The 17,464-nt window shown below is 40.9% G+C and overlaps 1 protein-coding gene and 1 long non-coding RNA gene across 2 annotated transcripts; one reads left to right on the top strand and one right to left on the bottom strand.

The window, feature by feature from the left end:
• Positions 1-6,268: 6,268 nt before the first annotated feature.
• Positions 6,269-8,903, bottom strand: LOC307033689. Its single transcript, XR_013806612.1, has 3 exons — positions 8,286-8,903; positions 7,378-7,440; positions 6,269-7,277 (listed from the first exon to the last, which is right to left on the bottom strand). It is a non-coding gene; the product is annotated as an uncharacterized lncRNA (long non-coding RNA).
• A 3,691-nt stretch (positions 8,904-12,594) lies between these two features.
• On the top strand, positions 12,595-16,216 carry LOC307033667 (endonuclease domain-containing 1 protein-like). The gene is made up of 4 exons (XM_079672207.1): positions 12,595-12,655; positions 13,723-14,061; positions 14,205-14,840; positions 15,337-16,216. Exons 2-4 carry the CDS (start codon positions 13,732-13,734, stop codon positions 15,526-15,528), a joined length of 1,158 nt encoding a protein of 385 aa, XP_079528333.1. The 5' UTR covers positions 12,595-12,655; positions 13,723-13,731; the 3' UTR covers positions 15,529-16,216.
• Positions 16,217-17,464: the final 1,248 nt, after the last annotated feature.

Genomic DNA, 17,464 nt, shown 5'->3' with positions numbered 1-17,464 from the left:
TGGTTTTACTACAGGAATTTTTAAATAGGTTTTTAAACACAAAATATTGACTCGAGAGCCCGTGCACCACGCTGCACTCCTACGGAGCGCCGCACGTTCCCCAAAACCCTAACCAAGTCTTCACCCTAAAAGTAATGGGGACCTCCATTTTGTCCCCATAAGGGAAGCCAGTCCCCAAACGTGACTGTGTAAACAGATTTAGGTCCCCACGAGGATAGTGATACTAGGCCACACACACAAACACACTCATAGTAATTCGTCCTTTACAAACAAGTAACATTAGTATTTTAACTCAAAATGAATATTATCAGAATCAGAAAACCTTTATAGTCCCACAGAGGGGAAATGTACATTGTTACAGCAGAAAAGAGCCAAAGACAGCTTAATATTCATTACATTTCATATCATTTAGCTGATGCTTTTGTCCGAAGTCACTTCAATAAGTGCAAAAACCATAAAGAATCAAACTCCCAACAACAAGGAAAGAGCAGATATATTCACTTCAAGCAAGAACAGATAGTGCTGGTGAATCAGATCAAGGCCTGAATCAACTCAAAAAGTGCTTTGTTTTTTTTGGTTTAACATCCACATTCTCAGAAAATTCAGTTTTCATCATCACTGCTGCTGTACAAAAAAATAATAATATATATATATGTCTCTCAAAGATAAGCAATAACGCACCAAATACAAAAATCCTGACTCTTTACAAACCACATCTTGGATAATGGAGGAAAAAGAAAGTAACGTTTTTCTACACCTGTTCCTACATTAACATATATTTATATAACTTCAGCTGCAATTCAGCTACACTTGGATTTCTTCGACTCCACCTAACTAGATTTAATGAAACTAGATTAATTTCTTCCTACAAAGCATATTTTTTTTCTAAAATAGAAGAAATAAAATTTCACATGTACAATCAGCACGGTTAAATCCAATCAAGGATCAAGTAGTTAAAACATGGTGGATAAATCTGAATAATTTCCAGTGATCTTTTAAATTGTATTTCTCTTTTGTGTAGTGCTCATGTGATTACAGCAAACAATGAATAAATCAATAAACACTACGTATCATGTTTTGGGCTTCTTTTCATAATAGCTTCTTCATACAAATATATATTTTGTTATCAAAAGTCGTTACAACTTCCCAGTTAAATCAGAATATGGTGAGAACCTTGGACCTTTCTTGTTTTATAACATTATGCTCAAACGATTCATTTCAAGAGCGTTTCCGATTATTTGGGTTTGTTTCTCTGAGGAACTCATCGTCTGGAATCTATCTTCATCTTTTTTCCTACGCCAAAGTTTGAAGACAAAGATAGCAACAAAGAGAGACAGAAGAACCGCTGTAAGTGTCAGTGTAAAGTAGATCCAGAAGTTTCTCCGGCTCTCTGGTTGTGGACTCTCTGTTGATCTCTGAGTTTGGAGCTCATCAGCAGCTGTAGAAAATACACAGTTAATAACATCATGTTGACGGGGAGAAAACCTCTTTCCAGTGAAAATAAAGAGTTTACATAATACTTTTCTGCATCAGAATGACTTTGCATCTGTATTTACCATTAGAATAGATCTACTAGAATCTGCATATTAAAGAAGTGAAGCTTTAATTTAACTTCCTGACTTCTACTGAGGTTACTCACCAGTGACGTTGAGCCAGCAGCTCCTAGAGTAACTCCCATCAGGACTCAGTATGTCACACTCATAAAACCCAGAGTCATTGGTCCTGAGTCTGGAGACATGAAGTGTGAGGCGTCCTTCTGGGAGGACGTCTTTGTCCCACTGGACTCGTCCTGCAAACTCTGGATCCTGAGTCTCTGGGTATTCAACACCTTGATGGAGATGAAACATGATGGAGGGACTAGTCCCACTATTAAAGTAACAGAGGATATACGTGGAGCTGAGGGAAGGGTCTCTTCTGGTGCTGATGGTCCACTCCAGGGTGATGTTCTGGTTCTCCTCTGCCTGATAGGAAGCCTGAGTTCACTTCAAATGTTCCTGTGGAGGAGACACAGAGGGACTCTTTAAACTGTAGCTATGTTCCTGTGGAGGAGACACTGAGGGACTCTTTAAACTGCAGCTATGTTTCTGTGGAGGAGACACAGAGGGACTCTTTAAACTGCAGCTATGTTTCTGTGGAAGAGACACAGAGGGACTCTTTAAACTGCAGTTATGTTCCTGTGGAGGAGACACAGAAGGACTCTTTAAACTGCAGCTATGTTTCTGTGGAGGAGACACAGAGGGACTCTTTAAACTGCAGCTATGTTCCTGTGGAGGAGACACATAGGGACTCTTTAAACTGCAGCTATGTTTCTGTGGAGGAGACACAGAGGGACTCTTTAAACTGCAGCTATGTTTCTGTGGAGGAGACACAGCGGGACTCTTTAAACTGCAGCTATGTTTCTGTGGAGGAGACACAGCGGGACTCTTTAAACTGCAGCTATGTTTCTGTGCTGCTTTACTGAGAACAGCTTTAAAGAGACTAACTGAAGCTAACCAGAGACAGTGGTCTCCTCAGGTGAGGAAGAGTATTAGCGCCAGGTATGAGTAAAATAAAGAAGAAAGGGACTATTTCACTTTTTATTCAGCATGTTAAGAAAAAAGCCAAAATGTTGAGTAAAATATAAAAATCTTTCAATTTGAGTGCTAGGCATTATGAAAAAAGTATTTTAAATAAAACAGTTAACTTTTAAGAATAAATTGCTTGTAACAAACTGCTTTTGTTAGAGAATATAATGAAAGCTCAACTTCTTGACATTTTGATAAAAAAAAAAGCTAAATAAAATAAAAAATCTGTGTTATTGGGTAAGTCGGAAATAAAGGAGTAAACTAACCAAAGACACAGGGGGTGAGGAACAGGAGCAGCAGGATGAGGGAGATCATCTTCTCCCTGTGAGAGCGCACACACACACACACACACACACACACACACACACACACACACACACACACACACACACACACACACACACACACACACACACACACACACACACACACACACACACACACACACACACACACACACACACACACACACACACACACACACACACACACACACACACACACACACACACACACACACACACACACACACACACACAGAGATTAAAAACAAAAAAGTTTCAATATACTGTATATCTCAACTAGACGTGTTTGGAGGAGAAAGAATGCTGAGTTGCATCCGAAGAACACCATACCTACTGTGAAACATGGGGCTGGAAACATCATGCTTTGGGGCTGTGTTTCTGCAAAGGGACCAGGACGACTGATCCGTGTAAAGGAAAGAATGAATGGGGCCATGTATCGTAAGATTTTGAGTGACAACCTCCTTCCATCAGCAAGGGCATTGAAGATGAAACGTGGCTGGGTCTTTCAGCATGACAATGATCCCAAACACACCGCCCGGGCCACGAAGGAGTAGCTTCGTAAGAAGCATTTCAAGGTTCTGGAGTGGCCTAGCCAGTCTCCAGATCTCAACCCAATAGAACATCTTTGGAGGGAGTTGAAAGTCTGTGTTGACCAGCGACAGCCCCAAAACATCACTGCTCTAGAGGAGATCTGCATGGAGGAATGGGCCAAAATACCAGCAACAGTGTGAAAACCTTGTGAAGACTTACAGAAAACGTTTGACCTCTGTCATTGCCAACAAAGGGTACATAACAAAGTATTGAGATTAACTTTTGTTATCGACCAAATACTTATTTTCCACCATAATTTGCAAATAAATTCTTTAAAAATCAGACAATGTGATTTTGTGGATTTTTTTTCTCATTTTGTCTCATGGTTGAGGTATATAGGATGAAAATGACAGGCCTCTCTCATCTTTTTAAGTGGGAGAACTTGCACAATTGGTGGATGACTAAATACTTTCCCCCCCCACTGTATATTAGCCTATATTATATATCGTGTGTCTTTTGCAAAATACCTATCATACATAACATAGGCTATCAAATACCAGAATATTCTATTGCTGTTAAGCCTACTATGAATATTAAAATACGCTGAATCATGTGTCCGGTATCCAGTGGTCAAGTTGTAAAAAAAAGCCAGGGGGGATGGTGGATCTGCATGCCCCCCCCCCCCCCCGGAGATTAAAAACAAAAACTAACCTGCAATTCAGGGTAGTTGAGTAGACTGGATATATGTTTGGTGCTGACTGCCTTAAGGGCCCTTAATTTGATCTGATGACAGCGCATTTGGTGGGAGACCAAAGTTGTACCCTTTTGATTAGTGTTTAAGCACAAAGATAATTATTATATTCTATTACTGTAAAACAACTTGCATGCTATGGATATATTATGTGTCAGATACTCCTGTCATTGATCTTGACCAAGGCACCTCAGAATTAGAGTTGGTCCCATGGCTACCACTGCTCCTACATAGTTAGGGTAAATGTAGAGGACACATTTTCCCACTGGGTGCAAGTGCAACTTCAACTTCAACTTCACACTCACAATACCTATAAATCTACTGGGAATTCATCCATTAAATGTTGAAACAAAACCTCACAAAACATTGAACATGAATCCTCTCTAGTCAAGTCAATTTTAATTCAAGTGCAAGAACATGGATTAAACAAATGTACTATTTACAAAATCTGAAAAATAATACATATAATATGATATACAAATACAAATAAACAGTTTTATTCAATGGCTACCAACCCAATTCTCCCCTATACTGTAGTATCTCATAGGATCTTCCAAAGAGTTTCATAATCATGTTTTTTAATGACAACTTTCCGGGCTCTTGCTCTCAGATCATTAGCCAAGCTATGACTTTGAAGCCAAGACTTGACATAAACTTCTGGTTTGAACATTTGTAGTGGAGGGCCAACACACTTGATGAAAAGCAAGGCTGACATACTTTTTACCTCTAGCGTGCTTCTAGTTGTGGTTAAAATGTTCATCTGACTGAACCCACGCTCACACTCAGCTGTGGAGATGACCAGTGTGTTCACTGCTTGAAGGAGGGGTTTTAGCTCTTCTGGTGCTTGTGGTGTCATTTCATCAACAGTTTTGAGTTTCACCACATATTCCCTCATTCCTCTCTGAATTTGTCTGCCATCATCAAGCTTGAAAAAGGAGCAGAGTTCCTGTATTTCCTTTTCGGCATAACGAACACCACACACATCTGGCCAGTTTGATGGCTGCAGCACTTTGACATTGTCAAGAAAGCTCTGGTACTCTTCTTTGCTTCTCTGTTTTCCAGGCAGTGATCCCATTCTTGTCTCAATTTTAGCAGCCAAAGCATGAAAAAAATGTTGGTGGTTTATTTCTCTGCTGTGTCTTAAATTATTTGTTAGTGGCACCCCTTTGAATAGCTTCAAACCGATTGCAGTCTGAGCCACTTCTGCCGCTGGTCCAGGCTGCTCTGCCATGGACTTCAACACACGGACCTGCCGACTGAGTATTGCTACAGCCTTGGGGAGCGTCATGTTTCCGTCTTGAAGAGAGAGAGAGAATTCAGACAACTCTTCTAAAGCATCATACAGGATTCCAAGATTGTGCACAAAGGTGACATTAGAAAGGCGATCTATTAAACCACTGAACATGCATTTCTCTGTTGAACTTCTTTTAGGATCAACTGAGGCATTGGAAAAGTGCTTGTGGATTGCAGGGTACTGCTGCCATACAGCTTTAATGGTCCTGTAACTGGATGCCACCCATCTAGTGCTGAGAATTCTCCCTATGTTCAGACACTGTAAAGCAAGTTCCTCACAACATTCAGTGAGCTCACGGCGGTTTTTGGCCGATGCATGATAGAGACTGTACACTTTGTCAAAGAAAAACTGGAAGTCATTCATCCCTACAGTTTCTTCAACAGCATCTCCAACACTCAGCTCAAGACGGTGGTTCATGCAGTGCCACACCATTACGTTTGGAAACTTTTCTACGATTTTGGTTGCAACACCTGCTTTACTTCCAAGCATTACAGAAGCTCCATCTGATGCAAAGCAAACAAAGCGTTCACTCAGAATAGCTTCAGAGAAGCCATGATGTGACAGATTTTTCATTAGAGCTTGATAGATTTCACCTGCATTGGTAGCAGAAAGCTCAACTAGATCCAAGAAGAATGTTAGGGGCTCTTCACTCATCCCTAAGCTCGCTCTAATATAAATGATCAATACTGATTTTTTACTGTCAGTTGTAGCTTCATCTATCATAACAGAAAGTTTTGTTCCACTTTGAAGGACCTTTCCAACTACTCTCTTTCGCATTTCATTTGCTATGTGTTGGCTGATTGTTGCACAGGAATAGTCTGAATGTAAAGTTCTTCCCATGTCTAGTCCATTCAAGACTTGCAGATCAATATCGGACGGTAGATCTGTGAAAGGCCTTCCAGATTTCACAATCTTGTAAACTGTACGAAATACCCTATCAGTAGTTAAGAAGTGATCCCTTTGCATTTCAGAAGTCAATGTTTCCAATGTCTTTTCTTTTGCTTTTTCCATGGTTTTCTCAGCTGCTTGGTGATAGTCTGACATTTTATGCTTGTGTATATTCTTACGAAGAGACTGCAGCTGTGCTGCTCGGTTTGTACCATAGGCTGTAACCTTAACGTTGGACCACTCCTCAGCAATATGCAACTGGCTGCTCCCACCTGTACTTGGCCCAACCACTTTCATTTTCTGGCAGGTTAGGCAGCCAAGTTTTTTGCTTTGACATATTAGCCATGGATAATACTTGTTTTTCTCCCTGAACTTGGTAGATGTCCAGCATTCAGGGATATCTTGCTCATTATCTCCCTGGTTATTTTGGTCAGAATCATCGACACTATCTCGCCCTGCTTCTGCCTCCTCCTCTCTTCTTTTTTCTACCACAAAAACATAAAATCTATGTTAAAACCCCACTTGGTAAGATACATTTCCCCCCTTCGAAAAAGAAAAGTGTCTATTTAGAATGATCAAACCTGTTCCTTCTGCAGCTGTAGGCTCCTCTGCTTCTGCCTCCTCCTCTCTTCTTTTTTCTACCACAAAAACATAAAATCTATGTTAAAACCCCACTTGGTAAGATACATTTCCCCTCTTCGAAAAAGAAAAGTGTCTATTTAGAATGATCAAACTTGTTCCTTCTCCAGCTCTAGGCTCCTCTGCTTCTGCCTCCTCCTCTCTTCTTTTTTCTACCACAAAAACATAAAATCTATGTTAAAACCCCACTTGGTAAGATACATTTCCCCTCTTCGAAAAAGAAAAGTGTCTATTTAGAATGATCAAACCTGTTCCTTCTCCAGCTCTAGGCTCCTCTGCTTCTGCCTCCTCCTCTCTTCTTTTTTCTACCACAAAAACATAAAATCTGTTAAAACCCCCCTTGGTAGGATTAGCTACATTTCCCCCTCTTCGAAAAAGAAAAGTGTCTATTTAGAAATATCAAACCTGTTCCTTCTCCAGCTCTAGTCTCCTCTGCTCTCCTTCCTGCTTCCTCGCCATGATTATCCTCTATATGAAGAAAACAACGGCATTATGGTTTTTGTTAGAATGAGCAGACAGTGAAGTAGGCCTACTGTCAAGTTGTGTTTTTTTTTCAAATAAAATAAGAGCGATGACATTCAACCACCAGAAGCCGCTATCACACGATTCGGAGGCATGCATCACATTTAAAGCTTTTTAAGTAATACATTTTGGTCGCTCACAGTGACTAAAGGTGCAATTTTCACACTTAATTTATATTATATGATCTCACTAAAATGAATGGAAAGCTTATCAAACAAAGTGCTTAAATCACTATACATGATCATCGAATTGATACACAAAATCAGCCTAAAGATCCTCCAGGAACCTTAATTCAAATGGGTTCTTTCGGAACCAGTTTTCATACTGAAGAATCCCAAACTTGGACTATCTACCATCCTTAACTGAACTTCACCGGCTGTTTCAGGAACCGTCAACGACACCTGTTCTTCTCTGTGTTCTTCTGCCCATGTCGTCTCTGCTTGTACACTAGCTTGCTCTGCCTCATCCTAAATTACATTTAATTTTTTTCCCCGACTGAACATGTCTAGGCTAGTTAAGTGTGTTGCTTATGCGGTCGCCTAAGCAGTAAAGAGCTGTGGGAAACCCTGCGAGATATTCCATGTGAAAAAGAAATCAAATCTGACATTAACTTTGTGAATATAAGAAAGGTCTAACCTGACGTTGGTTACTATAGCAGCTAGTACTAGCTGCCTGGCGTTAGGCTAGTTAACAAGAAAAAAAACGTAAGCTCCCAAACTATAACTCTGTTGTTATCGCCTCTGTCCAGAGATTACACATTTGGTGACATATCAAAAGTATTCTTGACTTACCTTCAGTGGTACTTTTTGTCCTCTTAAAGCCGAAGTAGTCCCTCAGGTCAAGCTGTCCTTGTCGCTTACTGGCCATGATGCTTGCACAGGCTGCGCTGCTATCGTTGACGCTGACTGACTTGACATCAATTTCGTGATCGTGATATGTGCACGAGCCCCTCGTCCACAGTATTTTAGCGGCTAAAATAATGTGGACGAGGGGCACGTGACGTGCACATATAAAATGTAGAATGTTGAAAATTAAACATTGGCAATATTTCCACATTAATTGATCAAATAACAGGGGATGGGAAGGGGGGATGGCCGTTTCATAAGGGGGATGGTTTTGACCATTTTAATACCTAAGGGGGATGCCATCCCCCCCCATCCCCCCTCAACTCGACTACTGCCGGTATCATGCCTACATATATGACGTTTGCAGAAACCCCCGCCCCGTGAAAATCAGTTTTGTATTCAGCGAGTTATGATTGATTAAATGCGCTGACACTTCATTGCGCCTGCCAGACAGATTACACTGAGTGGAGCGTGGATCGGTCCAAGATGGCGGCCCGACGGCTCGTCAGCACCAATAGGCAGTAGCGGTCGATGCGGCGTCTACTCTTTATATGTCTATGAGTGTCTCTCTCTGTGTGTGTCAGGAGGAGTGTCTCTCTCTCTCTGTGTGTGAGGAGGAGTGTCTCTCTCTCTCTCTGTGTGTCAGGAGAGAGAGAGACCCCCTTCATTCACTTGAAGGGGGTGACGTAGAACAGTGGTGGGGGGTCGCCAAAGATCGCAGGGGGGGCCGCCAGACCTCAGATGATTTGAGGCCTAATATCATATTTAGAATAAAAAAAAAAAAAGAATGTACATATTTTTTTTTTTTAAATATCTTTTTTTTTTTACATATTGTAACGCAATACATGATTGGCGCTAAAAGCCTTGTCTACATTACAATAAAATATAGAAATTAATTGATTAACTAAAATTCAAATTCAAAAAATTCATCTGATACTCCTCCGATTGGCGCCAACATTGACGTTACTGTGTCAGCTTTCATAATAATAACAGTTTGCTGCGCTTGCTAGCTAGCGACCGACTTCATAAGGTGAATATTTTTGTCTTAAAATGTCAGAAAAACGTAAAGGAGATGACAGCTCATCTGCAATCAAAAAGAAAATGAGGACCTACCTAGAGAGCTATCTTAACTTCGGTTTCATGGAGGGAACGGACAAAACCCGCCCAGAGTGTGTGATATGCAGAGAGAAGCTAGCCAACGAAAGCATTAAACCCAGCAAAATGAAGAGACACCAACAGACCATGCACCCAGAAACAGTCGGGCGTGACCGGGACTTTTTCATAAAGAAACAACACCTTGCAAAGGCAAACAAGCCAATGGATATTAGAACAGCGTTTGTTAGGGCTGGCAGCGATGCACAGAAGGCCACCGAGGCCTCTTTTGAATGTGCACTTTTAATAGCAAAGGCAAAGAAACCGCACAACATTGGCGAGCAGCTCATTAAGCCAGCTTGCATTAAGATGGTTGAGAAACTGTGCGGCCCGCAGGTGGCGGAGAAGCTAAAAACTGTACCACTGTCAAACAATACGGTGAAAGACAGAATTGAGAAGATGGCAAACAACTGCGAGTTGCAGCTGCTCGAAAAGCTTGGAAAGGGCCATTTGCCATACAACTTGATGAAACCACAACTGTAGCCGACGAGGCTGTGCTGATCGTTTTTGTGCAATATATCGATGGGGAAGATTTGAAGCAGGACATTCTTATGTCAGTCAACCCAGGAAATTTTTACTGCAGTGGATTCTTACCTCTCATCCCACAAGCTTCCCTATGAGAATTTAGTTGCATGTTGCACAGACGGAGCTGCCTCAATGATGGGGAAAAACAAGAGATTTAACAGTCGCTTGAAAGAAAAGGCCCCACACTGCACAATATTTCACTGTGTGATACATCGCCAGGCCCTGGCCAGCAAGAAACTGTCAGAAGACCTCAGCGAAACACTCTCAACTGTTATTAAAATAGTCAATTTCATCAAAGGTCGCCCCACCAACAAGCGTCTATTCGCAGACTTGTGCGAGGATGAAGCGCACCAAACCCTCCTCCTGCACACCGAGGTGCGCTGGCTCTCACGCGGCCGAGTGCTGGCACACTTTGTAGAACTGAATGAAAAAATTGAAGAGTTCCTACAAACTCGTAACCGCGCACTGTCAGAGCAAGTGATTGAGTCATTCTGGATTAAAACAGCATAACTGGCCGACACCTTTAGTCTCTACAATGAAACAAACAAGCGTCTGCAAGGCGTGGAGTCCAACATTCTCCAATGATGCATTTGTGCGCAAACTGGAGTACAGGGTCGGGAAAATGGAGAGGGGGGAGCTGCAACAGTTTCCACTACTGCTGAAACAATCCCAAAACAATCCTGAAACGGTGCCTGTGTCTGTACGTCGCGAGTTCATCCGCCATATGAACGCACTGCAAACGGAAATGCAATCACGGTTCGCTGACATAGACGAGTATGTCTCCAAGGAATTGTGGGTTTTAGATCCCTTTATTGCCAAAGTTGAGGATGTGGAATACCTGGATTGCAAAGATGAGCTCACCGACATCCAAGCTGACTCGCTGTCAAAGAAATACTTCCAGGAAAAAGGATTCAAAAAGTTTGGGATTCTCAAAGGACCAAGCCTCGCTCCAAAGATCACACTGCATGCCACAATCAGGATTATACTCCCATTCAGTACGACATATCTATCAGAAACAGCCTTCAGCGCACTTGTTGCCATCAAGACAAAAGCACGCAACACACTGGACGTTCACAACGACTTTAGACTGGCTGTCACTCACATTACACCGGACATTCCATCCCTGGCTGCCGGCGTGCAAGCCCAAGGTTCACATTAATGAACCTACTTGAACCTCGTCTTCTCTCTGCTACCTGTTCCATGGCAGACAAGCATTTGATTTACCTGTTTAATATGCCAGTTTTTTTTTATTTTTTATATAGGCCTATGCAACCATATTACCATTTATTTATGAGACATAGTATATTCTTTTGAAGTGTCCTGTTCTTCGACATTTGAAATAAATATGATGCATACATTTGCAAGTTAGTAGCTAATAAAAGCATACAAAGACAGAAATGTATCGTTTTTTCTTTAATATAAATGTTTCTTCTGCGCGTAAAGTGCCGGTTTCAGTTGGATTATTTGTCACAGTTGCTCCGATCAGATCGGTCTCCTCCATTTTGTAGATTATTTACGATTTTTTAATCCACATAAACACATCGCCAAAATCCGGCTTACTTTGAGCATGTGTTTTAAACAGTTGAATCCCTTTGTGAATTGTTTCCACTTGCGCCGTCCTTTAATTTCTTGATACAGCGGGCATCCAAATTCATTAATCCTGAGTCCAATAACCAATAAAGTCACTCCAATAGTGCTCCTTCATTACGCTTTCATCCTCCTTTAAGGAAATACTTCACATTCATCCAGTTTGTGACAGTAGTTGTAGCATTTTTGAGACTTTTAAACTTTCCGCTGTTACCAGGCACGGCTGTCACTACCCGATCTGCCCCCCTGCCCGATCTGTACTGCGCATGTGCGAGATGGTCCGCCATACTGGACAACTACATACGGCAACTGTAATAGGACACTTCACACAGTGGCGTTTGGCAAAGCAGAAAAAGAACACAAAAAAACCGGGAGAGATGAGTTATTGTTATGACAACGTGACTTCACTTTTATTTAACAACTCTTTTTATTGGGTTCTTTTATTTGGGGTTAAGTACATTGTCAGAATAAGTGAGACATAGATTTAACTTCTGTTAGACAGCTATATGCCATACATTTTTGCATACATTCACAGTAAATATTTATTCAGTATGATAACTGCCAAACAGAAGTTAAATCCATTTTCTTTTTGTGCTTTGCCAAACGCCACTGTGTCAAGTGTCCTAGTTGGGTTGCCGTACGGAGTTGTCCAGTATGGCAGACCATCTTGCACATGCACAGTACAGATCGGGCAGGGGGGCAGATCAGCAACAGCGATAATTAAAGTTTCAAAGTTTTTGGGGGTCGCAAATTCCAACAGGAGTCATTTAGGGGGGCCCTGGGTGAAAAAGGTTGGGAACCCCTGACGTAGAAGATTTTTAATCTTCGCCGAACTGCATTGTGAGGAGCATGGCATGGCTTTGCAAGCATCACGAGCATCTATCGGCTTCAAAAGTTGAACAAGTTGAAACCTAAGAGTACCCCCACTTTCATGCACAGCAGAAACATAAAACAGACTTCTTCCTTACGCTCAGTTCACATTTGAGGAACTGTCTTGTTTCTACTGCTGTGTGAACAGAAGGACCAATCGCGCTTAACGAATACAGCATCGGGTAAGAATTTTCTTTATTTCTAAATCCCTTTTTATGCTTTGTTTTATTATTCTATTGTATGTACTTATTTATTTTCAAATATTATTTTCAAATGTTGAGTTTTCCATAGAAGATGTCAATATGCATGCAAGGCAAGGTTTGTTTTATATTGTTAGAACATTTGTATTTAAGTTTAAGGTAATCAATTAGAAGTAGTCGCTTAGTTTTGAATACCAGATGCTATCTTCAATACTTGATATAATTGTTTTCCTGCTTTAGATTATCCCCCCTGGGAATTGTCTTGAAAACAATTCTCAGAATCAATACTGGATCTAAATTCTAAGCATTTACTTTCATTTCTCTTTCATAGAAATGTCCCAGTTGACTGTTCCTCTGACCCTTACACTTGACCACTTGAACTCATACTTCTGTATTTCTTTAAAGATCGCCTTTCAGAGCTGATTCATTTATTATTAATGTTTTATTATTTTGTGCTTCTACTGTGACATGTTTTAATGCTCAAAAGTGCTTTATTTTACCGACCAAAGCTACATTGTTTGTTTCCCAAGTAATAAAGCTTACTTATAGGATGTGCCCCTGAATCAACAGATTCGCCCAACAGGTGGAAACCACTGCGTCTTTCATCAGTAACCATTGGGAATATTAGACTGTGAACTGTGAGACCATTTACAAACACCTATATAAGAACATCCATAAACATTCATCTGTTTGCATCTTGCAAATTATTTATCCAATATACCATTATTCCATTTACTTGTATATAGACTCTTCTTGCACTATTTCTATTTCTATTTCCTTGCACATCACAAAACATTCTCTTGCACTGTTTTATCTGTTCTATGTCCTATATATATTCATGTTACTCTGTTGGATGACCCTATGACTTCCGTTTTTCAATGCCATATCTACACTTTGGCTAATGTGCACTGACAATAAAGCCTTGAATCTTGAATCTACGGGAAGGAGAAACCCCCCAAAAGCATGAAAGGGCCTCTTTAAGGAGTTGAATTTCTGCGGTCCATTTCTACAGCCATGTAATGTTTCATCATTCTGTCTTTTGACCCTAGTGTTTGGCGATGGCATTACTGAAGAAGTGGAGCATCCCGCCCCTCGCTGCTCTCCTCCTCCTCCTGTCCATCGTTCCCACTGGATCCAAAGTGGTGGATTCAATGTCACAATGTGCAGAGTTTCTCCTTAACGAAACTCCACCGAATGTCCCAGGAATCCTAGAGGGAGGAAACATCCTGGACCAGAACAGATACAAACCCATTTGCCAGACTTTCCTTGACATTAGACGTTTTGTGACGCTCTATGACACGAAAAACAAGATCCCAGTGTTTTCTGCTTCCAAGTACATCGGGACAAACAGCGTAAGACCTGCTGCCATTTGGAAAATAGAACCCCAGGTATGCTTTTTGTGTACCAGTTAATCATTCACAACTATACTATTGTTCTGTATTTCTTGGAAAAATAAATGTGTGTGTGTGTGTGTGTGTGTGTGTGTGTGTGTGTGTGTGTGTGTGTGTGTGTGTGTGTGTGTGTGTTACAGCTTGAGAACATTGGTAACAATGACAACATGAAGCTTTCATGGAAAATTAACTACAGAAAGCAGGCTTCGAAAAAGAATTACGCCAACCAAGGGTTCGATAAAGGGCATTTATTTCCAAGCTCTTACGCCTCCAGCGAAGATGATAAGAAGTCTACCTTCACCCTCACCAACATTGTTCCACAGAATGGTCCATTCAACAAGGGAAGATGGAGCAAAATGGAGAGCTGCATCAAATGCGTTATGGACGAATATTGCATTGACAGCAACAATATCAAAGAAGGCTTTTTGGTCATTGGAGCCCAGCCAGGCAACAACATCATTTCAAACAACATTAATGTCCCGTCCATGCTCTGGTCTGCGTTCTGCTGCTACAGTAAACATGAGAAAGGGTGGATATCAAGTGCCCACTGGGGCCCAAACATCCCGGATGGTGAAGAATATCTGCAGACCAAGACCTTGGAAGAGCTCGAATGGGAACTGAGCATAGTGAGCCCAGGATTTAAAGTGTTTCCTGGATCACAATGCCCTCTCAACAAACCTGTCACTCAGTTTTACCCAGAACTAAATGCTGGAAACATCCAATGCAAATGCCCACTGAATAGAGAAGAGGAGAGAAACGCCCCTCAGCCACCATGCGTGAGTAAAACACTACAAAAATTGATCATAAAATACAGTTTGTAGATCAATCGTAGATATGACGCTGTATACTGGGTTGTGTACGGAGCCCTTAAAGGGACATGGAAACTAAAAGAGATAGCATCTTGTGCGCACGTAGGCTAACCTGTTATCCCGACTTGTTTTTAATGAAATACTAAATCCTGACTTTTTCTTTCGAGATAGTTACCGGTGCGCCAAGGAGGAAGTGGAGCACACAGGAGACAACCGTTTCATTGCAGACTGTTGTGTTTATGTGGGGAAATGACAGAGCAAAGCCTACATTATTAGAGATATATTTCGAACTCAGACTTCATTTTAAGGACAGTCTGCCTTGATCTATCAATTCATGTCTGTGACTCCCACAGTATTTTTTTGTCACTGGTTATCCAGATAAAAAAAATGTTCATGATCCTTTAGGAGCCCCTTAGTGCCATATAGCTGTCTGATTGCTTTTGTCCCCCTCTCTCTGTTGCAGAAAGAGAACAGCGGTTGGATCCCTGCCTCAATAGCTGCTGGTATTGGTATTGGGATTCTAGGAGCTTTTCTCGCTGTGTCCAAAAAATGCCGAGATACTGCGGCCGGCCTCTGTGGGGGCTCTAGGCAAACATACACTGGGGGCCCTTCGAACCAGCTTTTCATCACCACACACAGCCAACAGCAGGTATAAATAAGGTATAAATCAAGTAAAATATTTATCAAATTTTGTTTTGATATCCTTCTAATATGTTATATTTGTAATAGTGCCATATTCTATGTCAAAATGTGGTTGGTCAACATTTAGTCTTGAATGCATTTCTTCTTGTGAATGGGACATATTCCCAAAAATAAAACGTGTTAAAATGTTTATTAAATCCACCACCTTTAAAGTTTATTAAAATGTCCACATTCAGGTACTGATGGAATATGGTTTTCAATTATATTTACATTATTATGTATTAACTTTAGTTATTTTATAATGCTGCCACTTTGTTTTAAATCATGGATGTGTTTTTTTATTTGAATAACGGCTTGATTCTTTAATATGTTAATCCACTCATTACAATTGTATCTTTTTATCCTCACTTTCCCTTTGCTGCAACTGTAGCCTACATACCCTGCTGTGCGACAAATGAAGGATTTTAGATTATTTGCCAATAAAATGAATGTAAAATGTGACCATATGCTCGTGTTTTGCCCTGTGTGTGCTGGACTGGTTTCGACGCATAAGGTTAATGGATTATTCTCCTCAACATTAAAAATACAATATATAAAAGAGAAAATCTGCAAGGCTAACGAACTGGACAACATGTGCTTATTGAAAAAGTCTGATAGAGGTGAACAGTGGCGACGCCAGGGTATGGCTGGGGTAGGCTACAGCCATAGAAATGGCTTAGCCCCACCATGAAAAATGATGTTAAAGTAAGCAAAATAAAGTCCGCCAACTCGTGCCGATTAAATTGCACAGACAGTAGTTAGTAAGATTGATTTTAGTAGCCACTTGTCTGGAAATACCGAAGACTAGAAACGGTTTTGAAAACTTTTGTCACGTAGTGATCGTCTTCTCAATAAAACATCTGTGATAATTACTTCTGGCCAATCAGAATCAAGATAACGGCGTGGTGTTGTTGCAGGAAGTCCCGACGGAGAATACTTTTGCTGTAGTCCATCTCTGCTCTATATACAGCGATACAAATCAACACGTAATGAAATAAGACCCCACGGTTTGATGATTGATAGGTGTGTGGGCTGTCTTTCATTTTGACACACAGAACAATGGGGGCTATCCACCCTTATCCACAATGTAAAGTAATTCACACAGCCTCTTCCCTCTTCTCTCTGTGAGGAGCAGCAGGTTCAGCTTTCAGAACAAAGTATCAAAAAACTAAAATGGCATTCATTTTTTTAAATATGTGGTGTAGTAATAGATTTATTTATTTTTCTTCTCAAGAGAGTACCAGAATGTGTATTTTATGTTAGTATTTCAAAAAATCTCCTGGGGGAGAATCTCCCCAGACCCCCATGCAGGGGTTGGGTTTTCAGCATGTCAACTCTTTCACTTGTGGGGAAATTGCAGGATTGGCTCCAGGTCGCCCTTTTTATTTACTACAAGACAAATGTGCCTTTTTATTTCATACAGTTCAATTTGGATTGAAACAGGGAAATAATCTAAACCTCACGCGTGGCGTTTCACTGTCAAGGGGAGCGTGTATGTAATTACATTGCAAATACTGACTTGAGCCCCACCACTGTATGGGTTAGCCCTACCATAGATTACCCAACAAAAATACTCTGGAGCCGCCACTGGAGGTGAATAGGAGGTTAAACATCGAAATAGAAACACACAGTTTCAGATTGAACTTCCCTTTCATTCATTCCGGGAGTCAGAAGCCATTTTGACTCATACTTTGGTAATGAGGAAAAGAAACCAGCTCTTTAACTGCCCTGTTCTTCTTTGTTTGTACTCCTCATGCGCAACACACAATGACCTGAGTGCATATGGGCAGGATGTAAATGTTGTTCAACATTAATATCCCCTCCTGCTATTTATTTGTCCATCTCAGTTTATTTACAATTTGCATACCAGCTACCGCCTTAATTCAAATTCTATACGGTCAATATTTTTG

Source organism: Notothenia rossii (assembly GCF_949606895.1).
Source record: "Notothenia rossii genome assembly, chromosome: 3".
NCBI classification, from domain to species: Eukaryota; Metazoa; Chordata; class Actinopteri; order Perciformes; family Nototheniidae; genus Notothenia; species Notothenia rossii.
This window is presented reverse-complemented; position numbering and strand designations above follow the sequence as displayed.